This window comes from Microtus pennsylvanicus, chromosome 22 (assembly GCF_037038515.1).
Source record: "Microtus pennsylvanicus isolate mMicPen1 chromosome 22, mMicPen1.hap1, whole genome shotgun sequence".
NCBI lineage: Eukaryota > Metazoa > Chordata > Mammalia > Rodentia > Cricetidae > Microtus > Microtus pennsylvanicus.
Window position 1 is genome coordinate 587,510 of NC_134600.1, and position 26,990 is coordinate 614,499.

General features: G+C 46.1%; 1 protein-coding gene across 1 annotated transcript in view; it reads right to left on the minus strand.

The window, feature by feature from the left end:
• The window catches only part of Kiaa2012 (KIAA2012 ortholog), a 104,890-nt gene that overhangs the window by 51,116 nt on the left and 26,784 nt on the right, over positions 1 to 26,990 (minus strand). The window contains exons 8-11 of the mRNA XM_075955975.1: positions 24,292 to 24,460; positions 22,311 to 22,559; positions 18,916 to 19,083; positions 15,799 to 15,909 (exon numbers count right to left, since the gene is read on the minus strand). Of these exons, the coding sequence (XP_075812090.1) occupies positions 15,799 to 15,909; positions 18,916 to 19,083; positions 22,311 to 22,559; positions 24,292 to 24,460 (697 nt within the window). The remainder of the gene's footprint in view (positions 1 to 15,798; positions 15,910 to 18,915; positions 19,084 to 22,310; positions 22,560 to 24,291; positions 24,461 to 26,990) is intronic.

The following is a 26,990-nucleotide window of genomic DNA, read 5'->3' on the forward strand; positions in this document are numbered from 1 at the left end:
ATAAGGGAAGTTCTTGCAACAGCGCGGGAATGAGTCAGTCAGCCAGAGTTCAAGAAATGTAAACACATCTCTAGATAGGAGAATGAAAAATCTCTTAGGACTTCTCAGCTCTTGGGTCAAGACCTTGGTAATTTACTGAGGTCCACGCTGTCAAGGAGGAGCTGAGGCTCCAGCTGCATTCCTGGGAGATAAAGCAATGGGGGTGGTAAAACTCCCTTCTGGAGCAACGTGGGGAGATCTACCTCTTGTGTGACCCAGGCCACTGGCTGTCAACCTAGGGTGGGGACTTCTTCCTGTTTCAGGAGCTGGTGTGCACAACCAAAGACCTCACACCACTTCAGCACTTCTGGGCCGCCTGAAGCTGCTCAGGCCTTTCTGTGATGAACAGGTCTGCCGCTATTGAGATAACAGAAAACACATCCCTGGCGGCCCACCAACCAGACTGATCAGATTTTCGAATGCTCCCATTAATCTAGCCGTGGGCTTTTAGCGAGGAGATAGCATTCCCATTAGATAACCAGGCTATTCAGAGGTGACCCTGCCTAGAGGGATTTTAGCCTCAACCCCTTCTGCCTTCCTCAAATCATGGCATTCTTCACCAAACACTCAAACCCTGAAAGGCGGAGCGAGATACTGATTCTAGCATGGAGTTCAGCTCCTTTAATTTTTCCTTCTATTTAAATCTGCGTTGACAATGTTTAATTCCCAAATTGCTGTTTTAAATAAAAGTGAAATACAATTATATTTACTCCTGCTTGTTTTCCGGAGCGGGGGAAACTCTGATGGGACCCATCTGGTGGCAGGACAGAAACCTAACTCCAAGGAGCTGCCTTATCAGGACAGGTGGGCCACCTGGCTCCTTCTGCAAGTCAGGGCTTGGTAAACACTGGCCCGGCAGGCTCTGAAATGGCCAAATGTTCTGTGGTTACCAGGGCAGGAGCTGTTGGAGGTGCTGGCAGGAGCCTCTTGAAATCTGTTCAGGGCTTTTTTCCACACACCATTTCTCAACAGTGCACCCTTTGATCACTGGGGTGCTGTCACAGAGTTTCCTTCCTAGTCTTCCCTGTCATCGTCAGGCAGGCGATACATCTGCCACACAGAGACCTCAAGTGCTGTGGCCTCCTCACAGCTTTGTGCAGAGCCTCGCTGGTCCCAGCAGGAACCATTAAGAGATTCCCCCCCCCCCCTTTCACGTCAGCCTTGGTACCTTCAAGGTTTTGTGTTTTGATCATAAATGGAAAATGCAAATGCAAATTCCAGATTATTAAAAAAAAATTCTTCCCAGGGTAAACTTAACTATAAAAGGAAGGAGACTGCCGTGCCAGTGACCTTTCCTTAAAAATATCTAAAAATATTTTATATGCTGTGACTCAAGATGCTTATGACCTATGGAGTGTTATAATAAATCTCAAGTCTGTTTGTTGAATGCAAAGAGACCAAGCCCTGAGCCGGCCTGTTGGGGATGCCATTATCAGATTCTTAGGATGAGATTTAAGGCTTTGTTTATGATACACATTTTCCTTTTAAATCTTCCTGACTGAGAAGGAGGGTGAGAAAGTCATATTAAACCATTGCTAGGGACCCGAGAAGGCCTCCAGGCGAAAGACATACCCCTGGGAGGTCCAGCTAAGGAGCCTGTCTAGAAAATATGAGTCAGTCCGGATTTAAATATGGACAAGCCTTGCAAATGTGAGAGCGGTATTTTTCTTACAATTTGGGATATCAGTTCCTTTCCTGGGCCTAGCTCAGTCTCTAGGGTCCAGCTTTTGGTTTGGAGAATATACACTTCTTCTAAGGGTTCATCGTTTTTGATTTTAGGGAGAAGTCCAGAGGTTCATGGCAGTTTACCAACCCTAAAATGGAAATTAAGCTGCTGCACTGTGGAATTTAAATTTCAATTTTGTGGCAATAAATATCAATGACTTAAGAGACCCTCCAGTGAAGACTTGTCATAAGGTTCATAAATGAGCACGTCTTTGGTTGTCCTGGATGGCCCATTTCTCGCTCTGCCTTTCCCTCCTTCTCCGTGCGCCTGTCGTTCAGGCATTACAAGTTGCTCATCCTTCTCTCATTCGGCTATGTTCCCTAGCTCTCCCGAGGTCTCTTATCCTCTAGAGTCCTTTCTTTTCCATTTGGCTAGTTCCTACACATACCTGTAGAAACTCTGCTGTGGGTGTTTTTCTTTCCTTTCCAAAGCAACAGCCCCCATACTTCATAACTCATACTCAGCAATCATTCTATCATTAAGGCATGGCTGTGTTATTGGGCCTGGCATGGTATTTGTGGCTAGCAGAGGGTCATGTGGTGTTGGCTGAATTAATGAATGAGCAATTTCTTTGCATCTTGTAAAACAACCTTTACTAGTTCTTTCTGTTGAACATGTTCCAGTGTTGATGCTTACACTGACTTCCAAGGGAAGAGTTGTGGGGAAACCAACCTGTGGACACAGCTTGTGAAGAAAGCAGGAGAAGCTAAGAGGCCTGAAGCAATCTCTCACGCTTCAGGCGCACAGATTCCCCGAGGGCCACGGAACGGGGGTGACTCTGTGGATGACTGGCTAACGGAGTTCTAACCTTTAGCTATTGTGGCAAAAGAAAAGCTAATGTTCTGAGCTCTATTTTAGGGGAAATTATCTTCTCTTAAAAATCCATGCGAGCCTTAAAATCTAGCGTTGTTGTCCTCTGCATGGGCCCTCGTCCCTGTGTCCGCGGTGCTGCTGCTGCAGCAATCCCAGGTTCTGGGCAGGATGCATGCTGAGGCTTTCCTGAGGCCTCTGTGCTCTCAGAAGTATCACGACGCAGCAAAACTGACATAGAACGAGGGAGCCTTTTCAGTCTGTCAGGGAGTCTACAAGTGAAGAGCTAGCTATGGTACTGTGCAGAACTATACTTCCTATTTTTCATTTTTTGTTTTTGGAAAAGAATTATTAAACTGTTAGATCACTTTTTCTTATTTCCATCACCAATCTCAGCAATTTTAGGGCTATGAATATATATACCATATATTATATTATGGGCCATAAATTTTATATACATTATACACATAATATATATGAAATTGTACTTTCATATTTATCGCTAAGTGAGTATTCTACCAACCTATCTATATCCACAGCTTATACCTGACTTTTTTTTTAATAGTCTGCTTAAAAAAAATTGTCGTTCAATGTGTCTCTGACTTGTTTTATTTTTATCGTCGTTCAACATGTTGAAGACATTTTCAAAGAGTTGAAACTGACTTTCCGGTGTCTAAACGCTCACAAAGTCCGTCAACAATTTACTATTTTTAGGATCCTATCGATTTAATCTAAAAAAAATTTTCATTAAAACAAAGTACTCAGAAAACAAAAACGTATGACAATACTGTAGATGATTCTAGCAACAGATGTGAGCTGCTCAGTTCCAGGAAGCATCACCCGTTCTCAGGGAAGTGTTATGTCCATCTTTTTTATCTTTTGCACGCACGGGCAGCCCATATATGGCGGTTCTGTTGAACTCGTCCATGTTGGGTTTCATGGTCTAAGTTGATGAGGATGATTGACCAGGTCTCTTACTTAAGAGGACCCTAAATCTCATTGTAGATGGTTGTGAGCCACCATGTGGTGGCTGGGAATTGAACTCAGGACCTCTGGAAGAGCAGCCAGTGCTCTTAACCACTGAGGGCTGGAGAGATGGCTCAGCTCTTTTTTTTTTTTTTTTTTGATTTTTCGAGACAGGGTTTCTCTGTGGCTTTGGAGCCTGTCCTGGAACTAGCTCTCTAGACCAGGCTGGTCTCGAACTCACAAAGATCCGCCTGCCTCTGCCTCCCGAGGGCTGGGATTAAAGGCATGTGCCACCATCGCCCGGCTGAGATGGCTCAGCTCTTAAAGGTTAGGCTCACAACCAAAGATAAGAGTTCGGTTATATAGGTCTAGCTCCTTAAAAATAAATGTGTGTGTGTGTGTGGGGGGGGGGTCAGGCACCAGGAAAGGTGAGAACTTTTTTTTATGGTCAGTGAGCTCATCAGGGGACCAAGCAAAGCTCTCCTACTCTGAGAACCAGAAGAAGCACAGCTTGAGACGATGGGAACCAGCACAATGCTTGGCACATCAGAAGTCCGTAATTGTTACCATCCTACGACCACGGTTATCACCAACACCATCACCACTATCTTCAGAACAGGGCTCCTATTTAAGAGCTGCCCCACTGCTCAGTTCTGCAGTAAAGGGCCACAGAAACTCCCCACTGAGGATGTTGGCAAAGGGGCGAAGTTGCTCCTCCCAGTTGCTTCCTGTCTACCCGTCTTGCCATCATGAGGACACGATTGTATCTTTTCTTCTACTTTTGCAATCCCTGGGAAAAGCAATCTCTGGCCCTCTGCTGTAGTTCCAGCATTAATACAGCGTGTCCCCCACTTGGGGTTCATGGCCACCTCCCCAGATGAGCAACCAGAAGACCACACACTGTTTCCTCTCCAGCAAAGACTGTGTTTTAGGAGACCAGCCTCTTTGTAATCAGCCCTTTTCCCTGTTTTGAAACAGGGGCGGCCATGCCTGTGGGTGGAGGGGGAGGTAGGAAGGTTTGCATCTCTCTGCAGGGGGAATGAAAGGAATCTTGGAAGGAGGAATTGCCCTCAGTCCTCCATTTAAGACCTAAGTCACAGAGGGTTTTCCAGACAGCTTCCTAAATCTGTAGTTGTGCAGACTGAACAGTGCCCCACAGTAGGGGTCTACAGCCACCTTATTGTCATGGGACATCCCTGGAGATGGTCCTGCCTGGGTCAGCTGGGTGCAATTACTTGGGAAAAGCCAACTTCTCTACTAAGATTTCTGCTCAGTACCAACCAGTGGGCTTTCCGAAATAATTTATGAGGACCTTCCCATTTCTCCGACATCCTAAGTACATCTTATTTTCTTTTTGCTGGTGTATTTGGGGAGACTGTATTTCTGGAGTTTGTTTATGAGTTGAAAGAGAAAGCTGACTTTTCGGAGGCATTGGGCGCTTCCTCTTTGTGATGGAGATTAGAACGGACAGATTGACAGACTGAGCAACAATAAAGAATTTTAACTGAGAGTGTGAAAAACTTAAAAAAAAAGAAGATCCAGTTTCTTTACCTTAAAACAGGAAAAAATAGGAAGTCAATGGACGCCTGGATTTAAGCCTGGCGCTGAGTTGAACTGCTTTGAAACTCTGTGTGTGCTTGTGCTGGTCTAGGATTCAAAAGCCTCTGAGGAGAAGGCTGATTTCATCCAAGGTTTTTTAGAGATGGTGCCTGCAGGGCCACCGTGTTGAAACTGAGCAGAGACTGTGGTCAGCTGATGTTGGACTTGTGTGGTGGGAGCTGCAGGTGTGTGATACCACCTCAGGCCCCAGTCACTATCTCCAAACAAAGTGTTGGGACCAGGACAGACAAGAGGAGTACTGGACCCCAAAGACAGACCTATTTATTTCTCAATCTGATAGAGTCACCTGGGGTGAGAATTAATGTAGCTGTCCTTGTTAGCCAAAATGAAAATGGGTTTATGGCTGAAGAGAAGAAGAACGACAGACCCAAGAAAGAGACGAGGGGAGGGGGAGGGAAAGAGGGAGGAAGAGAAAAGGTGGGCGTAATAAGGAAGAAAAAAAATCACAGAACAGTTTAGAAAATTTAAACTGGATGAGACCTATCTTCCAGGTGAATTACTCAACCAAATACAGGTACTTCCCACTTTAAAATCCATTTTGCTTCATTAATCTATTACTGACACTAAGTATACTAGAGTTTGCCAAAGAATGGGCAGTAAGAATCTGCGCAGCTGCAGTGGTGCAGCCTCGTGTGTGTGTGTGTGTGTGTGTGTGTGTGTTGTGTGCACACAAGCCGTCCCAGGCACGCCCAGAACCCAGGCTGAGAAAGCAACCTGGAATCCAGAGAGCCAACGGTGGAGGGAGAAAAAGCCATAATTAGTGTTAATTGTTGACCCTCCAGTTCAAGAATAGATGCTCTGGAGAATGGAAAATGAGAACAAACATTAATTATTGAGTAGGGACTGCGGAGATAGACACTCTGGATTAAAAGGAGAGAGATAAATTGCATAATGAATGTTAATTTTCCCTCCTAGAATTGAGCGGTCCAGTGGTTGGAAGGGAAAAGGGGGCTAGAACAGTCCTGAAAGCGAAACCTCCCTGAGAGTTGGGGGTGGGAGGGTGAAGGGTTTTACACACACACTTTCCATTGTGCACCCGCTCACTCCCTTTGTCTCCTGGCTCCCAGGAAATCTCGCAGGATTTTCCTTAGACACTTTATTGCTACCAAAGCACACTGCTAGGAAGCCCAAGCATTTCTCTACCGGCAAAACCCCCAGCATACCACCTTTCCAGGAAACACATGGCTGCTTTTTCTTAAACTGGTGGGAACGGGACTAGAAATGAGGAAGTTATGGGAACCATGAACCTGTGGGTGCTGCTGGGGGGGGGGGCACCATGTGCATTCGGGCTCCAGGGCCTTTGTTGTTGTTTTATCTTAATTACAATATACCAGACATACAGCGCCCCCACCCCACATTGGTAATTTCTTAACTGAAAGGAAAAACAGGGTAATTGTAGTCAATTTTGTGGACACTCTACCAACAGGCTTGTCTCTGGTTGCCCTGGTTTCAACTCCAGCATGCAGCAGCTGCCTTGAGGGGTTTTCTGTATCTCCCCCAAGTTTTCTGTCATCAGCTAGTCTGAATGAGGGGTGGCTGGAGCCATTCCCCTCTTCTCTACTGTCCCCTCATGAAGGTCAGCACACACATGTTGGATTGCATCATGACATCCCTCCTCAACCACCTGCAATTCCTTGTTGTCTGAAAGGGGGGCATTTCAACTCTGGCCTGACACACAGGCCTCCCTTGGTCTGGCCCTGGCCTGCTGCAGGCCCCAGTACCCTTTGGGGCCCGGTTGTCAGCTCACTCATACTGGGCCACATGCTCTCTGCTTCTCTCCCTCTCTTTACCTCTGTTCATGCAAGTCTCCAGCAGCACATCTTTCTCTCCGTTCTCTCCTCTCTTCTACCAATGTCGCCAAGGCCCATGCAAATGGAAATCCTCCATAAAAGCCCTTCCTAGTCTCCTAGGCTAGAGTTAGTGACCCCTTGAGCAGTCCTGAGTCGTGTTGCTTGGGCCTCGATTACAGCCTTATCTCCCCTGCCTTGTGGTAGACTAAGTCACTGGTGAATCTGTTTTTCACCTCTATTGTGAGGTCCCTACACAGGAGCCACAGTGCTGGGTCCACAGCCCTGGGAAGTGAGCAAGGAAAATGGGAAAGGCAGAGGTGGGAAGAGTGTCCCAGAGGAAGAAGGTGAGTTGTGTGACAAGGTGGCTTTATATTTATATTATATTTATTTATTTTAAAAGATTTATTTATTTATTATGTATAAAACATTCCTTCCATGTATGTTTGTATGCCAGAAGAGGGCGCCAGATCTCATTATAGATGGTTGCTGGGAATTGAACTCAGGACCTCTGGAAGAGCAATCAGTGCTCTTAACCTCTGAGCCATCTCTCCAGCCCCCTATATTATATTTATATAATATATTTATATTAATAAATTAAGTATGCCTTAGCTTTTTGTGTGCTTTTTCTTCAAAGAAGGAATTTCTGAGCCTGGTCTGGTTGTGCATACTGTGATCCCAGCCCATGGGAGGGCTGCTGAGAGTTTGGGACCAGTTTGGACTAAACAGTGAGCCTCTTAAACAATAGTAATAAAATTTCTAGCAAGTTCAGAGGAAAAACATTTTTTTAAAAAAATTTCTCTTTGACCTTTTTCTTCTTTGGGGAGTGACCATAGAGGGGTGATGATGCCATCTTTCATAGGAACCTCAAGAGGCCTTTACCAAAGGAGAAAAAGCAGCCAGGTGTGGTGGCTCAGGCCTATAATCCCAGCACTCAGGAAGCTGAGGCAGAAGGATCGGATGTTCCAGGCCTGCTTTGTAGTTAGTGAGACCCTATCAAAGAAAGAGAATGGGAGAAAGGAAAAAGAAGAAAAAGAAGAAGGAGGAGGAGGAGGAGGAGGAGAAGAAGGAGGAGGAGGAGAAAAGGAAAAAGAAGAAGAGAAAGAAGAGGAAGAGGAAGAAGAGAAGGAGGAGGAGGAGGAAGAAGAGGAGGAGGAGGAAGAGGAGGAGAAAAGGAAAAAGAAGAAGAAGAGGAGGAGGAGGAGGAAAAGGAAGAGGAAGAGGAAGAAGAAGAAGAAGAGGAAGAGGAAGAGGACGAGGAAGAAGAAGAAGAAGAAGAAGAAGAAGAAGAAGAAGAAGAAGAAGAAGAAGAAGAAGAAGAAGAAGAAGAAGAAAAAGAAGAAGAAGAAGAAGAAGAAGAAGAAGAAGAAGAAAAGCAGGAGAACCTTGAACATCTTGAGGAACTTTTGGTGCTGGCCATCAAGGTGTGGTCAGTGCTGGTTGTGGAGGTCTTACTGCTTTCTTCATGGTGACAGCAAAGAACCTGGCTTCCCTTTGAAAACTGGGTCAAGCTGTCCCTTCTGAAGCATGAGACAGACCCAGTTGAGTCCTGTGCTGAGGCTGATGGGAATCCCCAGAAGCCACTATAAGGATTGCTTATCAGCCAGGATTAAGTGTAGGGCAGAAACTACCCAGGTAGTCATGGAAGAAACAGGGCTGTAAACCGGTTGAAACTGCCTGTGTGGTTTGAAAGAAAATGACGCCCATGGACACAGGGAGTGATATTATTGGAAGTGCAGCCTTGTTGAAGGAAGTGTGTCATTGGAGGGCAGGCTTTAAGGTTTCAGAAGCTTAAGCCAGCCCCTGTGGCTCTCTCTCTTCCTGCTGCCTGTGGATCCAGATACAGAGCTCTCAGCTAACTCTTCAGCACAGTGTCTGCCTGAACACAGCCACGCTTCTTGCCATGATGACAATGGACTAAACCTCTGAACTATGAACCCAATAGAATGTTTTTCTTTATGAGAGTTGCCATGGTCATGGTGTCTCTTCACAGCAATAAAACCCTAACTAAGACAGTGCCTTCCAGCACAATGTCTTCATGAGTTTGGTGCCAACATAAGTAGCCCCAAACTTATATGTCTCTGCCTCACTTCCGCCCTCCAAAACTCATGCAAGGCTAACTGGCAGAGCACACTTTTCATTCAATCCCCGAGCTGCAATATTACCTGGGAAATGTAGTTTTTAGCCTTCTAGCTTCTACTGCAAATGTTACCTGGGAAGTGTAGTTCTTAGCCTCCTAGCGTCTACTGTACAGGAAGGTGGGGTGTCCCACAACCACACCTAGCTACACTTTCCTTTATTCAAACTTTCGATCTGGGATCAACAGAACTGATAACATCTGCCAGCATTCTTTGTGATGGGTTATTACCAAACACTGATTGGGCAAGAGAACAATGTGAATTATTACCACATGAGGTTCTTTTTTTTTTTTTTTGCTTTCCTTTTCTTTTTCCCACCCAGTGGTGGAAGTACTGTGGGCTGTATGATTCAGAACTGAGGTTTGGAGAAGGAAAGCAAGAACAGTCAGAGCCTAGTGAATGCTGAGATCCTGTTTCGAGCTTAGAGGGCAGAACTGTTCCCACTGAGGAAGCCTCCTGGGGAAGGGGCTTATGTAGAAACAAACGCTGTTAGAGCTGGGAGGTACCTTAGAAACCATCAGTTAGGCATTTTCCAAAGTATGCTCCAAAAGAAAGGTTTAGACCCATGCAACATATTGCTAAGAAACAAAGAATGTTCAGTGATCAGTCAAGTTTGGGAAAAGGCATAGCTCTGCATCTCTAAGGAGGCAATGCTGCTCCATCAGGACTCTGCTTAACTCTAGTAGTTCCCAGATACATTCTCCCTCAAACCCTTCTCCTATCGCAGGCTGTCCATATGCTAAGAGGATTGGATACCAAACCAACTTTCTTTTGTTCACAGGACGAGGCTGAGGCCCAAAGGAGTGAAATTATTTATTCATGATCACCAAAGTCATAGCTGGTAGATTGGGTCATGAGACCGAAGACGGTGGGCATTGTCTTCAGGGGTCTTTCTTTTTCCCTCACACGGACTCACTGGAAGGCATTCCTTAAATGTCTAGGCACTGTCTTTATGGCTACAGCTGCTAAGAGTAAGCCCTCAAGGGAAACCACGCTCAGACCCATATCCTCCAACACAGAAAGGCCCCTGACTGACCCAGGGCTCAATAGAGAAAATGAGTTATCTGTTATTGCAACATGAATTATCCTCAACCTAGTGTGTTAAAACAAAAAAGCTTACTTATCTTTCACAAATTTGGGGTAGGAATTTAGGAGCGACAGAAAAGTGGGATTCTGGCACAGTCATCACTAGGTTCCAGTCACAATGTCAGGGAGGAGTTTGGTAATCTAAAGGCCTAGCCCGGAACTAGCCTCTTGGAGACCGAGGCAGGAAGACCATGAGTTCCAGACCAGCCAGAGTGACGCAGACCAAACCAAACTAACAACAAAACATCTACAAAATGTCCTCCTATTCACACTGCAACTTGATCCCTACCTGTGCTATGGAACTGAAGAGCAGCCAGAACATCAGAGGTGTTTGGACTTTACTCCCCCCCCCCCCCGGGTGGGCTAATTTCTGAGACGATGAAGGGTATTCTCAAGCTCCTGAGTGTGTGTCAGTCACTGTAGGAGTAAGTTTTTAGGATTCAAGGGTACTAACTTGCATCTCGTTGACTTTTCCTTCATCCTAAACTCCCCCTTACCCCCACCAGGCAGATGCTGATACAGTGCTCTGGGATTCCCCAGTCTCCAGAACAATGGATCAAAAGAAGTCTCTGTTCATTTTCAGATCACTCAGTCTCATGTATTCTGTTATGGAAACCATGGTAGTTTGAATGTAATTGGCCTGTTTTTTTCAGTTCTGCTTTGGTCCATTATTTCTTCGCTACGCTCCCTTCTCCCTGCGTTTTGGAATGGTAATGTGTATCCTATGCCATTATGTGTTGAAAGTATGCGTTTTTGCATTATGATATTATTACCAGCGTATGGGGGCCAGGAGTGGAATGTGGCAGTTTGAATATAATTGACTCATAGTCTCAGAAGGAGTGGCACAGTTAAGAGGTGCGGCTTTATTGGAGTGGGTATGGTCTTGTTGGAGGAAGTGTGTCACTGTGGGAGTGGGCTTTGAGGTCTCCTATGCTCAGATACTGCCAAGTATCTCAGTCGATTTCCTGCAAGATGTAGGACTCTTGGCTACTCCTCCAACATGTCTGCTTGCATGCCAACATGTTCTCTGCCATGGTAATAACAGACTGAACCTCTGAAACTGTAAGTGAGCCCCTTCAATGAAATGCTTTCTTTTTAAGAGTTACTGTGGTCATGGTGGCTCTTCACAGAAACAAACAAATAACCCCCCGCCAACAACAACAACCCCCCCAAAACACACGCACATAAAACCCCACACAAAACACAACAACAACAGCCTCTAACTAAGACAGTACCAGACAGTGGGCTAAGACCAGACTCTGTTTCCAAAGCCATATACCTTACTTCTGTCCATATCAGTATAAGGCATGAACCACTATATCCTTTTGAGGCGAGATATGTCAAGTAATTTGTAGACATGCTTTCAAACCACTACACCAGGAAAGGTCACAGGCTGCAATTAGACAACAAAACAAAAGAGCAAGAGTAAAACAAACAAACAAGCAAGCGGAAAACTCACTTTGCGCTGAAAAACTCCGTTTAGGGCAAGGCTGAATGCTAATTAAGAACTCTGAAAGGATTAGGAATTGAAGTCTGTATGGAACCTGAGGTTCCAACTTGAATTCTTGGCACAGACGTCTTTGGATATCTCTCAGTGTGAAACCAGTGGAGAGAACTCTGCAGAGGAAATGCATGCTGCTGGCGGCGGGACAAGAAGAATATTTGAGGATTTGTATCAGGGATAAGCAATCCAGAGAGCGTAACCAGTGTTTGACTTAGACGCTTCCAAGCCAGCTTTTCCTTTCCTAAACCTTTGAATTCTGGGAGTGTCGTTATATAACCCAACATGAGCGAGAGAGCCAAATTACAGCTCTAGTCTTGACATCGTTCCCCCTTCTCCTTCTTTTAAAGGTTATATTCATCTCTCTCTGCTGTCTGAAAGCAAAACTATCATGATCTAATTGCCTAAGAATTTATTCCCAAATGCTTGTTGACAGAGCCTTACAGTTTCGGGAAGATCAGACATATCATATTTCCTCTTAAGATTTTTTTTAATATTAAAAAAACCCAACTGTGTTCCCCCAAGAACTTTCCTGTGTGGCACCTGGGATATTCAGTCAATCAACACGCATTTCTTGGACTCAGGATAAAGAGAGGAGGTTTCCCTGGGACTCATATATTAGTGAGCCAAACTGAAAACAGATGCAGAAAAATCCAAAATCACAAAGGTGGGACTGAGAGAGAGGAAAGCCATGAGGTTGCATCTAGGTGGTTGTACGGAGAGAGGTGAAATTACTCAGGGAAATGTCCTAGAAAAGATGAACTTAGAGCTTGTCTAAATATTTGGGGGGTGACTCAGGAAAGCGCCTGGAGAGAAAAGACCAGAAACTGAACATTTGGGACATCAAGGGATGATGGAGGGGTCACTGGAGGGCAGGCGGGAATGTGTGGGAGATGACACCGAGAGGGAGGTGGGACATTGCATCTGGGATGTAGTCAATAGTGGATCTCTTGCCTCGTGTGTGGGAGGCCCTGGATTCCATTCCTAGCACCAAAATGAAAATAAGTAAGTAAAATAAATTTAAAAGATGCGTCTGAGCATCAAGCCGGGTTTTCAGAGTCTCTCGTGGTAGAACAAGTCTTTTGCAAAGGGGAAAGGGCTTTCAATATACTCTTTGTCCGATCAAACCAAAGATCTAAAGATCAACACCCCCCCCCCCCCCCCATCCACAAACAACTCGGAATAACAATAAAAATACCCTTCAGGGGCTAGAGAGATGGTTCAGCAGTTAAGAACACCAACTGCTCTTCCAGAGGACCAGGGTTCAACTCTCAGCACGCACGCATTGCTCACAACCATCTGCAACTCCAGTTCCAGAGGATTTGACTCCCTCTGTTGGCCTCTGAGGGCACTGCATGCACCTGGTGCACAGACACAGATGCAGGCAAAAATCTGAAACCCATAAAATAAAACCAGTACAGCCTCAAAAAACGTGCTTCAATTAATGGAATCTCTTAGAAAGGTAGACCTGTTCTTTGGATCATTGTAGGAGGATGTGAGTTTAAGATATTTTCTCATGCCAGGTGGTGGTGGCGCACAACTTTAATCCCAGTACTTGGGAGGCAGAGGCAGGTGGATCTCTGTGAGTTTGAGGCCAGCCTGGTCTACAGAGAGAATTCCAGAACAGCCAGGACTACACAGGGAAACCCTGTCTTGAAAAACCAAGAAGAAAAAAAACATTATTTCACCTTTTGAAGCACCATCCAGTTATCTTTAAGACTGAAGGTCAACCAAGCACGCTGAGGAAGAGATGGAGAGAGACTGCCTAGCTAATTCATTCAACAAGAGCACAACGGATGCTTTTTTTTAAAAAAAATTATTTATTTATTATACATACAATATTCTGTCTGTGTGCATGTCTGCAGGCCAGAAGAGGGCACCAGACCTCTTTACAGATGGTTGTGAGCCACCATGTGGTTGCTGGGAGTTGAACTCAGGACCTTTGGAAGAACAGGCAATGCTCTTAACCACTGAGCCATCTCTCCAGCCCCAACGGATGCTTTTGAATTTGAGAAGCAAGCAGATTGAGTGTGTTGTCCTTAGGACTAGGAGAAGATGCAGGCAAGTCCCCATTTACTTAGCCTAAGTTTTATTTTTCCTTCTAGCTCTGAAATTGGGGTTTGCTGGGACTACCCTGTGCGTGCCAATCAAACATGCTACCCTGAGTCCATTCCAGTCCCTGAACTCTTTTTCAGCAAACAGTTGCTGTGACCCCGCTTCTTGTGTTAGGAACTGTGATGGGAGCTGGGGATACTGAAGCATCTGATGCATCATAACTCCTGTGGCCACAGCCAACATAATGCTTCAACATTTCTGTCTCGAGCTGGGCGGTGGTGGCGCACACCTTTAATCCCAGCACTCGGGGGGGGGGGGAGGCGAGCAGAGGCAGGCAGATCTCTGTGAGTTCGAGGCCAGCCTGGTCTACAAGAGCTAGTTCCAGGATAGGCTCTAAAACTACAGTGAAACCCTGTCTTGAAAAAACAAAACAACAAAACAACAACAACAACAAAAAACAAAAACATTTCTGCCTCTGATGGTTGTTTTTGAATTGTCCAAAGAGAAACTATTTCTTCTGGGCAAATGTGAGGCAGGTGAAAGTCCCCTTTGCTTCCCTGCTGTCCCACCAGCTGTCCCAACTGTCTCACTCCTGCTCCAACAGACTCAGACCCAAGATGTTTAAAAAGTCATCTTCTGGGATAACCCAAATGCTGATGTGTAGTAATATGAGCGGCGGCGGGGCTGCGTCCCCAACACCCCAAGCCACCTGCCCGGCTAGCTTTATGCCCCGAAATAATTACACAGACACTGTATTCATTTAAACACTGCTTTGGCCCATTCCTATCTAGCCTCTTCTAGGCTAACTCTCCCACCTGGACTAGCCCATTTCTTATCATCTGTATAGCACCGGTCTTACCGGGAAGATTCATAGCGAGCGTCTTTCCTGGAGCAGGTAGCATGGCATCTCTCCTGCGTCTGCTCCCGAGAGGAGAGCTGCGGAGTCTGACCTCACTTCCTCTTCCTCCCAGCGTTTTGTTCTGTTTACTCCTCCCACCTATCTCCTAACCAATGAGAGCCAAGCAGCTTCTTTTTATTTAACCAATGATCTTCCTCCATCACTGATGGGAGTTCTCGGTGCTGAGTTCAGGAGCAAGCACATCACACTTCCCAGAAATTCCCACAATGGGTGGAACTTGCAGCAACGGACACAGGCTATGAGTGCAGTCAGGGGGATGGCTCTCTGCCCTCCCCCACGCCGTGTGTGCGTCTGTGTGTGTGTGTGTCTTGCCATTTTGGGTGAGCAACTGTGAACACAGAAAACATCACCAGGCTACACAGAGGACAAGCCAGGGCCATGGAAATCTGGCCCTGGATCCAGGACCTGCTCATTAAGATAGTTGTGACGTAATTCACCCATGCGTGCAGCTTTTAATCTCCCTCATCAAGGGGCCTGCTGGCTGCACAGCCCATGCGAGCCCATCCTGATGGTTCCTGGGGGTTAACACTCATCACCCTCCGAATTATTTCTTTTTCTCATCACCCTCCGACTTATTTCTTTTTCTCATCACCCTCCGACTTATTTCTTTCTTTTTCTCATCACCCTCCGACTTATTTCTTTTTTTTTCCTTTGAAAAATGGCTATTGCCCAGAGCCAGCATTTCTTTTCCAAAAGGTTGCTGTGCCAAAAAGGTTTTGGAAACTGCCCTGCTGTCTGTCAGGAGCCAGGTGACTCACAGCGGTGAACGAACACACATAACGAGGATGCCTGAGTGGATTACCAATTAACCACTCCACCTCGGGAGCGTGGTTGGAAAGAAGAGAAGAGGCCGTGTTTCATTTGGGCAAATACCAAAAGGGCTTTATCATCCTGATCAAGGCACCAGCAGGGCACAGGAGAGTTCTCCCAAGCCATCTCTGCAACTCCTGTCTCCAGATATTCCGGCAAGAGGGAACTTGTTCCTTGAACATAGGGTTATTGTGTCTGGACCACAGAGGAACCTCTGTGTCAGGGAGTGGGAGAAGCTGGCTGCTTCTTGTCTTCTGCTGCCACAGGGAGCCTTTGGAAACCAAAGGTATAAAACATTCCCCTCTGAACACAAGTCTGCCCTGGAGTGTGTGTTATCTTACCTTGTCTCAGTGGAAGCACCTCTGTACCCGTGCGCCTCGCGAGAGACTGGTGGGAGTTTTCACCGTCCGTACTCAGCAAGAAGTGTCCCAGTGTGGGATCTCTGGAGTTTTCTTGAAAATAAACATACGTGCGAACAGCATTAGGCCTAATGCAGGTGAGGGAGGCCGAGCCTGGCTGTGCTGCTCTAAGCCCAGGTGGGCTGTTGCTGGAGATGCTTGCGTGTTCTCCGGTTGCCAGGGTTCACCGAGGCACTCGGCACAGCGGGCTTATTGTCTAGGCCCTGTCTTCTGGGGGCCAGGATGAGGTGGAGATAAAGGGGCTTCCACGAGCCACACCACACCCATGCAGAGTCTGGATGGGGGTAGCAGGGCTAGGCCAGGGGGACACTCTCCAGTCGAGCGTGGCCTAGGTACAGGATTTGGTGATTGCTTTTGCTTTTCCTCTCTGTAGATGCCTTTGTGTGGCATTGCACATGTGTGATCACAGGCTAGGACTGAGCTCTGGGACTACACAGGAATTGCAGCCCAGGCTGCACAGAGAAGCCATCTGTCTCTTGGTCACTTGCAAAGACTCAAGGTTTATGTAAACTTACTATGAAAGGAAAATGTACATTTCTCCTCTGTTCTCTGTCCCAGCACAGAAAAAGCCTGGTTCCCCTCTCACCAAGCAATCCTCTAGCAGACAACAATGGAGCTTCCTGTACTTTTGGCTATTGCTGCCACTGCTACCTGGAGTTACCATCAAATTCCCCAGGTTCAAAGCTTAGATCCACAAGGCTCTCCCTATTTTAACTGTGGACTGGAAGCCCCCATTTGTGGCCTGTGCTTCTAACCCACCAGTTATGAGTGGGGCTTCCATGATTCCCTCCTTGAAATTGATACTTAGACACTCACAGAAGGCCCTAGGTTTACTAATGTGTTAGAAGGAGTATAGCCCAACAGCCAGATGATGAGGTGCACAAGGCAGGGTCTGGGAGCTTCTGTACCCTCTCTGAGCATATGTGACCCCCTTAGTGTAAACTTCATCATTTTCAGAGAGGTTTTCCCATGAGCAAGAAGAAACTTCTATCTGGACATTCCATGGGTTTTTAGGTCTGTGACAGAAACCAGGGACAAAGGCTAAATATAGTTCATATCATATTACTCTTACTTTTCCTGCTTCCAAGGCAAAGGGGCAGCAGTAAGTCAGGCCTCCAGCTGGAGGGGATGCTGAGGGGCAAATGCATAATTCACTTGCAAGCATATAAATGTGCATAAAGGTACAAACACGTGTGCATACACGTGCATACTCCCTAAAGACAAACATACATACGTACAGCCACATACATGCAGGCATGCAAGCTTATACGCATGTCACATTCCAACAAGGGCACAATGCATTGAAACATGCACTCTGTTGCAGGCTTGAATGCACTTCAGACATGCACTGTCATATGCTTAGACACATATAGGCATGCATCATGCACACAACACACACACATGTACTGAAATGGACAGATTAGCATACATATACCGTCACACACTCTGAGATCCGTGACTATTCGTACACTCACACACATGCACACACACCCAGTGTATACACTTGGGATTCCTTGTCTCAGTTATGGCTGTGTTATTCTCGTCTAATAACATCCTCCCTTTATGAGAATCTCCAAGACTAGGTGTGTGTGTGTGTGTGTGTGTGTGTGTGTGTGTGTGTGTGTGTGTGTGTGCTGTAATTTTTCTGGGGCTATTGACCTCCAGGGTGGCCCTTGGTGAAGAAGGGACAGTAGTTAGGCTTGGGCCATTTGTATCATGGATAAGGGGATAAAACTGAGAAAAAAAAAAGGCTCAACAGCGTTTGTGGAGAAAGGAGGGGAGGGAAAGAAGGGGTTTGATTGTGACTACCTCAACCCTAAACACAGAAACTGAAAACACAGAACGGAGTTATTGACTTACATATTTAATTTATGCTTCCGAGAATTCAACTTCACGTGCTTTGGGGACAGAATGAGAGGTGGAAGGAGAGATAGATGGGGGCAGGGAGAGAGCAGTTGATTTAAATAGCCTGTTTCCAAGTATCACGAAAGAAAGGATAGGAGTCTAGCTGTTGTCTCCCTGCGGCTCTCAGCCCCCTGTTCCCTCAGTGAGAGTTGTTTCTTCTTCCTTCCACATGGCTAACTCCTTAATGTGGTGCTCCCCAGAGGAGGACATGGCCCAAAGTTCCGTGGGAGGAGGGAAGGAAGGTTCTGAGGAGCGTGGGCTGCATTTAAAAAACAGATTAAGATTTATTATTTATTGGTTTTATTTTATGTGCATGAGTGTTTTGCCTACATGTATGCATATATGCTATGTGCATGCCTGGTGCCTGAGGAGGCCAGGAGAGGGTTCCAGATCCCCTGGAACTGGGGTTACAGACACTTGGGTGCTGGGAACAGGCCAGGAATCCCCTGAAAGAGCAAATGCTCTTAATCCCTGAGCTGACTCTTCAGTCTCTCAGCTGCATCTCTTTGATGACTGTCAGTTTCCAGGACGGCTCCTCTTGAGATTTTTAGGGTAATTCAGACTCTTGGCAACATTTGCTTCCTGCACTGCCTTGTTCTAAGCCCTGTCCCCGCTGCCCCTGCACTGTCTTGCGGTGTTGCATTTGATCTCGGTCACTCCTTGACTGTCAGTGTCTATGTGGGGCTCAGTCACAGAGGACATGGTTTGCCCTGCCTCACCCTACAGTAGGAAGGCAGCATCTTTTCCCTCCCGGGAACAGGCCTCAAGTCCGCCCTGGCCTGGAGGGTGATTTCCCTCTGGAAGCTTTATCTACTGTCAGGTCCACAGGTTCCTGTGCCCAGGGAGGGTTCTGGCTGCAGCAGTGTTAAGTATGTCTACTGAACCCAGGTGTGTACGGCACAGGAGTTCAGGGAGCCATGGCATCACGTGTGACTGCCGGAGGGAGGAAACAGGTCACTGGTGTATATTGGTGCAGCAAACTCTCCAAACAAGTCAGATTCTTTAGGGGGACGGCCGAACATTTATTTCACCAATACAACTGGGAATACCACCATTTCCCCTTTTGGTGGGGAATCTAGACAGGAGCCACAGAAAAGAATGGGGTACAGTTTCCACACACCCCAGAATGATTACCTGCTTTCTCTGGCAGTGCTCTCTCACTTGGGCCACCTGTGGGACTGTTGCAGCCTAAGGTCCTGGGGCTGTCCATGTCCCTATGGATCTTTGAACTTTTGTGTTCTTTAATTGGGAGTGGGAGACCCACTGGTTGGTCCTCGCTCTGGACCAAGATATCACCATCTCCTAAAGCAAAAGGGGAAACTCGTGAGTGTAAAAGCTCTGGAATCAGGAAGACTACTTCGTGGCTTTTCTGGCTTAGTTGATAGTTGTTGGTGTTGGGGATAATGGTTTTGTTTGTTTTCATCTCTGTTTCTCCTTTCCAGACCTGCTCAGGGGAAGGGAGCTGAAGAGTGAAATTGCTCTTGGTGAGAACAGGAGCCCTTCCTCGAGGGGAGGAGTGGGGAAGTGGTAGCTGTGACTCTTTCATAGACGGGACCCAGAGATGGGGACGAGCCTGAGAGACTGCAGACTCTCTAGTCTGAAGGCTCAGGGGATTTTGATTATAGGATACAGTTTTCTTTCCTTTTGAGACAGTATCTGATTGTGCAGCCCAGTCTGGCCTTAAAGTGTGGTCTCTCTGCCTCAGTTTCCCAAATGCTGGGATCACAGGCCTATGCTACCCTACCCAGCTGGATTCAGATTTCTGATGACAAAACCAATGATCACATTCCCTTCTCAAGCTATATTGTGAACAAATTACAGATGTATTGATTCAGGATAGACTGGATACCCGTATATAGCATGAAATAGAATTGCTTTTAATAAAAACATGGCATCAGATATTAGGGGTGAAAGCTGAGAAATCAGAGAAGCAGAGCAGCTGGCCACTAGAGAGACATTTTACCTCTATCAAATCCTCAGACCAAAAGGGCGATCCTGTCCTCAGACTGCATCTCCAGACTGCACTGAGCTCTTGTCTCCTCCTGCCTTATATTCCTCTCTCTGCCTAAACACATCACTCCTGTCTCCACCTCCCTAGTGCTGGGATTAAAAGTGCGGCACTTTAATCCTGAATACTGGGAATAAAGGTTTGGCCACCACTGCCTGGCCTCTAGTGTCTTAGCTCTGCACTCTGATCTTCAGGCAAGCTTTATTTGTTAAAAACACAAAGGATCACTACACTCATATCCTCACTATGTCCCTTATGTAAGGTGGCATTTAGCATTTACTCATAACCTACATGAGTCCTCTTGTATACTTGTCTCTAGGTTCCTTATAATATCTGATACAATGTAAATGCTATGCAAATAGTTGTTATATTATACTGTTTAGGGGAGAATAGCAAAAAATAAAAATAAAAAAGAGTGGGTGTTTAGTACAGTTGATTTCCCCCCCAAATACTTTTGATTTGTAGGTGGTTGAATCTGTGGATGCAGAGTAAACATATTGATTTGGAGGGCCAACTATACCACCCTCCAGATGGTAGACAGAAGGCCACAGGACTGATTGAAAACAAACTCCAGAAAGCACGTTTTAACCCTTCATCTCTGTTCTCTCTTCTCCACTGCAGTATGGACTACTCTCTGGGGTGACAGGACCTGGGACCACACCTGCAAAAGCTTGGTTTGTCTGTTAGAGATGATGATGGTCTTTGTTTCATATTTGATACATTGTTGCATTTAGGCTTAAAAGTTGGCTTCACGTGAAATCTCAAAATTTCACAGGGTGTTTATTAATTATAAAAGGAATAAGTACTTTTCCCCTCCTTCCTTAGGCAGGGTCTCTCTACATAGCCCTGGTTGTCTTGGAGCTCACTATGTAGACCATGCTTGCTGTAGGACAATGGTCTCGTACCCTGTAAAGATTTGTTACTTGTATTTTAATAAAACGCGATTATCCAGTAGCTAGGCAGGAAGTAGAGGTGGGGTAATGAGAGCAGGAGAATTCTGGGAAGAGGAAAGAGTCAGTCTGCAGGCATCACCGAGACACAGAGGAAGCAAGATGAGAGTGACTCTCTGATAAAAGGTACCAAGTCACGTGGCTAACACAGACAAGAATTGTGAGTTAATATAAGATGTAAGAGTTAATAAGAATTAACTGAGTAATAGGCCAACCAGTTTATAATTAATGTAGACCTCTGTGTGTTTCTTTGGGACTTAACGGCTGCGGGAGTGGGCAGGACAGAAACCTCTGTCAACAAATGGGCGCCAATTTGTTGTAGCAGGCCACTTGTTTGTTCCTTGACTGCTTAGCCCCAAAATAACCACATAGAAACTGTATCAATTAAATCACTGCTTGGCCCATTAGCTCTAGCTTCTTATTGGCTAACTCTTACATCTTAATTTAACCCATTTCTATTAATCTCTGTATCGCCACATGGCTGAGGGTTACCAAATGAAGTTCCATCCAGTGTCTATCTCTGGCAGGGCTACATGGCTTCTCACTGACTCTGCCTTCTTTCTCAGCATTCATTTAGTTTTCCCTGCCTAGCGAAGTTCTGCCTTGCTACAGGCCAAAGCAGTTTCTTTATTCATTAACCAATAAAAGCAACACATAGACAGAAGGACCTCCTACACCATTGCTGGCCTTGAACTCACAGGGATCCGCCTACCTGCCTTTGCCACCCAAGTGGGTTTAGAGGTGTAAGCCACCATTCCCGACAGTATTTTCACAGTGGAAAAATCTGGCAGACACCATCTTCAACCAAATACAGTTTGTGTCACTTCCTATAGAACACGCTGTCACTGATGTCATAAGAACTAACTCAGAAACCTGATGTACCCATGAGCAACTGGGTGTTCTAGCACTCGTGAGATAGAACAGGAGGATCAATAATAGAATGGGAGGATCAATAATAGAACAGAAGGATCAGTAGTTCAAGGTCATCCTCAGATACACAGTGAGTTTGGAGACAGCTTGGGCAATATTTCTACGTGAGATTCCATCTCAAAAAAACCAAACTAAGTTTGGCGGTGGTTGGTGTACACATCTTTAATCCCAGCACTTGGGACGCAGAGGCAGGTGGATCTTTGAGTTTAAGGCTGGCTTGGTCTACAGAGCTAGTTCCAGGACAGCCAGGGCTACACAGAGAAACCCTGTTTTGATAAACCAAACCAAAACCAAACCAACCAACTAAACAAACAGAACACCACAAACAACAACAAAATCCCAAACCAAGCCAAACTTAAACTCAACTATGTCAGCAACAACAACAATCCACAGGACAGGACAAAACCATGCCAAGACAATTCTTAGAGGTTAAAAGACCCTGAAGACAGGTGAGAACTAAATGCTACACATGGTCAGGTTAGCTCTGTTTTACCAATGTAACCAGAAAATATTATGGAGAGCTGATTCAGTGAGTAAGTAATTTGCAAGTAGATGCTGTTAGTTGTGTTGAAGCTCGTGGGGTTAAGGCAGTGACTGCCAGGAAAAAACAGCCGTCTTCAAGAGGCTGGGGGTGAACTAACCTCCCCGAAAGATTTTCTCTCTGCGGAGGACCCTCCTGTGTCTTGTCTTGTCTCCTTTTAGAGTGAGGTTCCTGTGAGGTGCTGGAGGGAGAAAGGAACTACCTTGAGGTGAGGGTGTGTCCTGGCCACTGGCCACTGGGAGATGCACAGTTATCCCCCTGGGCCTTTCTAAGTACGGATGCTTCAGCGGAGGCTGCCATAAAGTTGTGGCTTCTTCTGGTTCTGGATTGGAGTCAGGGTGCTGAGCACCTAGAAGGCAAAGAAAAATAAGTTGTTTCTGACACGAGCCTTGTCTTTGTGGAGACCCATCTCTTCCTTGCTTGCATGATGGGGTTTGGGTAAATCTGTGTCCATTCTGTGACTCCAGGGTTGACTATGTGATTAAGCTTGGATTTAAAAGGACTACATTATCTTAGCCACAGTGATTGGTTCCAGGGAAGGGCCACAGCCCAAGCCAGACTGTCCCTCCCTCCCTTCATCTTCCCTTCCCTCCCTTCCTCTTTCCATCTTTGGGTGATGCTGAGGAGGGACACATTCCCCAAGAAATTCACAAAATAATCTCCTGTAAAATTTCCAGAAGTTGATACTCTATAAGAAATCGGAAGTAATTTCTGTTGAAGTTTCTAGAAGCTCTGAGTCCCTTAAAATGGGGGTTATTTTTTGTCCCAAAGTGAGGTCCCAGGAACAAGAATCCCTGTTAAGCAAGGGCACAGCCAAACAGCTTAGTTAGGGGATTTCCCCTGTGGCATGGGCCGGCACGGGAGTGGGGACTCTCGAGTCTCCTCCTCTGGGTGCTTACTTCAGTTAGACCTGTTCTCCTAGATCATGTTCTCACAGAGATCCTCTTAGACAGAGACTGTTGAGATTGTATTTTAGATAATGAAATAATTTTAAAAATCAAAAGGATTAGCCGGCGGTGGTGGCGCACGCCTTTAATCCCAGCACTTGGGAGGCAGAGACAGGTGGATCTCTGTGAGTTTGAGGCCAGCCTGGTTGACAGAGCTAGATACAGGACAGGCTCCACAGCTACTGGGAAACACTGTCTTGAAAAAAATCAAAAAACAAAAATAAAAAAGGAGACTCTTTTGGGCAAATTTTTTCTTTTTATAAAACAAAGGTCCAAATGGCCAATAATTGCTTTTAGTTGGTTGCTAGGTAATTCAGTTAAATAAATCTAATGTTTAACCTAAAGCCTTAACTTCATCCAAGTTGTCTGATAATATCCATCTCTCTCTGATCTTTTTAATCAAGCTTTTGTCCCGGGTAGTTTTATGTCATCTTGACACAAGCTAGAGTCATCTGAAAGGAAGGACCCTCAACTGAGAAGATCTCCATGAGATCAGGCTGTAGGGCATTTTCTTAATTAGTGATCAATCGGGGAGGGCCCAGCCCATGTTGGGTGGTGCCATTGCTGGGCTGCTAGTCCTGGATTCTATAACAAAGCAGACTGAGCAAGCCATGGGGAGCAAGTCAGTAAGCAGCTCTCCTCCATGGCCGCTGCTGCAGCTCCTGTGTGCAGGTTGCTGCCCTGTTTGCCCTGCCTTGCTTTCTCCTCAATGGAGGAAATGTGACTGGGTATGTGAGCAATAGAAACCCTTTCCTCTCCAAATTACTTTTGGTGGTGGTGTTTTGCCATAGTAATCCCAAGTAGGACAATCCCCCCCCCCCCCCATTTCCATTTTTAGTTGCTTTTTTTTGGTATTACATAATTCTTTTGTAAGCTTCCAGAGCGTTTATACTATCTAAGGCATACATAAATAAGGAGTTATTTATGTATCTGTCTGTCTTCTTTTCCTAGTTTAGAAGCATGAAAGGCTCAGCGTATACAACTGAATCCGGTATGGATTTTCCTTTGTTTCCTCTTTTTCTGAGAACGAACTCAGCCACCACTTCTGGAAGGGTTGGACCTGCAGGGATCCCGACTTCTAACCCTTTCTGACTTGACCAAGTTCCTCAGAAGTGCCGTCAGCAGGGGACCTACCTCTCCTGCAGGCCTTTTCTTTGGGGGCCCGTGGGGCATGGAAATGAATCTCCATTGGGATAATGAAGAGCTCCATTGGGGGTTCATTGGCTTTAAAACAGCTCCTCAGGGGGTTGAAGACTCTGGGTGATTCTTCTGAAATAGGAGGTAATTTCAGAGCCTTTGGCGCCTGGAGAAAGTTTAAAGATAAAACCAAAGTGACCGGTATCAGAACTGCTGCCTGCGGAGGGCCGAATGATACTGTACCTGTGTTTCTTGTACAAATAGACCCTAAAAGAGCAAAGGTCATGGATGGGCTGGGAGCTGGTGCTGATTGCTCTGGTGTGTGTTGCGAGTGTTGCTTTGATGTCTCCAGGGAGCTCCGAGTATGTACTGCCTGCCTGACTCTTCTGAGTTTTATCCAGACTTGTAATTCCAGCCCGTGGGAAGTGGAGGCAGGAGGATCAGGAGTTTGAGATCCTACAGTCAAACAGCAAATTCAAAGCCAGCCTGGGCTGCCCCAAACTTTCCTCTCCCTACCATAAAAACCTTTAAGAGAGTAATAGTCTCTGTTGTGACGAGGGAGAATGGTGTGGGTTGAAGTGTCATGGCTGGGACTTCTGCATACTGACGTTGTTAAGAGGATAAGCAAAGGGAACAAGGAGCAGAACACTATTCAACCTCAGGTGAGAGGTTGGTGAGAGAGAAGGGGCCCAGAATGGGACTGGTTCCCCTTGGTAACAACTTCTTCCTCTCCTCCTCCTCCTCCTCCTCCTCCTCCTCCTCCTCCTCCTCCTCCTCCTTCTCCTCCTCTTCCTCCTCCTCCTCCTCTTCTTTTTGTTGTTGTCTTGTTTTGTTTTTCAAGACAGGGTTTCTCTGTGTAGTCTTGGCTACCTTAGAATCACTCTGTAGACCAGGCTGGCTTTGAACTCACAGAGATCCGCCTGCCTCTGCCTCCTGAGTGCTGGGATTAATTAAAGGTGTGCACCACTACTGCTAGATGTCTTTCGGTAACTTTTTTTTTTTTTTTTTACATCCCAAACTTTCCCCTTCCTTTCTCTCCTCCCAGTTGTGTGTGTGTGTGTGAATGGATAGGCAGGATACGCGCGGGCATGCGTATCCTGCCTATCCATTCCTCTGTTTCCCTTCAGAAAAGGCCAGACCTCCCATGATATCAGCAAGCCATGGTATAACATGTTGCAGTGAGACTAGGCACCTCCTGTAGGAGAAATGGGGGCTCTGTTTTTGGTAGTGGAGTCAGAGGCAGCCCCCGCTCTCACTGTTAGGGTCTCACAGGGGGCCAAGGTACACAATTGTAACATACATGTAGAGGGCCTAGGTCAGTCCCGTGCAGGCTCTGTGAACTCCGATGAGCCCGGGTTAGTTGATTTCCCCAGCTCCCTTTAGTAACGTCTAAGCCTCAATTTCTTCCTTAAAATAAGAGGAAGAAGTCTTACCGCCCATGCTGCAGAGTTGGGAGATATGAATGGATTAATATGTGTAGTCACAGTAGTGTTTGGGATGTGGATTGTTTTTATGACTTGTGCAGTGTGTGTGTGTGTGTGTGTGAGGTGTTTGTGTGTGCTGTACAGTATGTCTGTATGTATGGTGTATCTGTGTCTGTGGCGGTGTATGTGTGAGCGTTGATGAGGGTGGAGCTTGGTGCATGTTAGACAAACACCTTACTACTGAGTTGCCTTCCCAGCCTCTGTTTCACTGTGTAATCCAGGCTGGCTTTGAACTCACAACTCTCCGGCCTTTACCTCGTGAATGGCCTCGCCACACTTGGAATCTAAGATATTTGCTAGAGAATGGATTTCTTCCTGTTAGCGTTTAGCACTCAGTTTGGCCCCTAGCAGAAAACTCTCAGCCTCTGATCATGTTGTCACATGAACACAATTAAAGAGTCATCGTGCCAGCTTCAACGACTCATTTGGCTTGGCTTCTACTTCCTACTCTCAAATACACACACACACACACACACACACACACACACACACACACACACACTCACAACCATATGTATAATATAACCTCCAGTTCCAGTCATTCAGAAATTTCAGAACACTTCACTTTTTGTTTGCAACATTTTAGCATATGAATTTACTGCTCTGAGATGTGTGGGTTCTAGTTTTCAGAGGAAGAAAAAAAAAATAAAGATTTTCTGTTTTTCCCCAGTGCTTAAAAGGAAAAAAAAAAATCAGGAATCAGAAGCACACATAAGCATCCTACATGTTTGGGGCTGATTGAGGAAGGAAATTCTATCCAGTTTGTGCAGAGTAATATTCATAATTTTGAAACATTAATAAAATGATTAGCCAAACACACACACAAGATCTCTGTTCCTAGAGACCCTCCCCGCACAGGTGCTGCCCACTAACGGCCCTGCTTTGAATACGGACCTTGTGGGTTCTGTTTCACAAGGGTCGCATTGAGAAAGCCGTGTGGGAACTCAGACTTCTTGTGTGAGGGACGGCTGAAGAAGCCAAGCCTTAATTTCTTTATTCTAATTAGAAATTGACACAGGGTTTTAACACAGTGGAAAATGTTGCTTTCCTGTGTTGAACGAGTGCCGGGGACTCAAAGGCATCCCTTTCCTCTGAGCCTGGCTCAGGTCGGGGCTGGCTAGGTGTGAGAGCTTAGGCCCGTGTTGATCCCGTGGTGATGCAGGAGTTCAGGTTTGCTCTTTACTCCTGGCCCGACGGAACCTGGGAGACGGC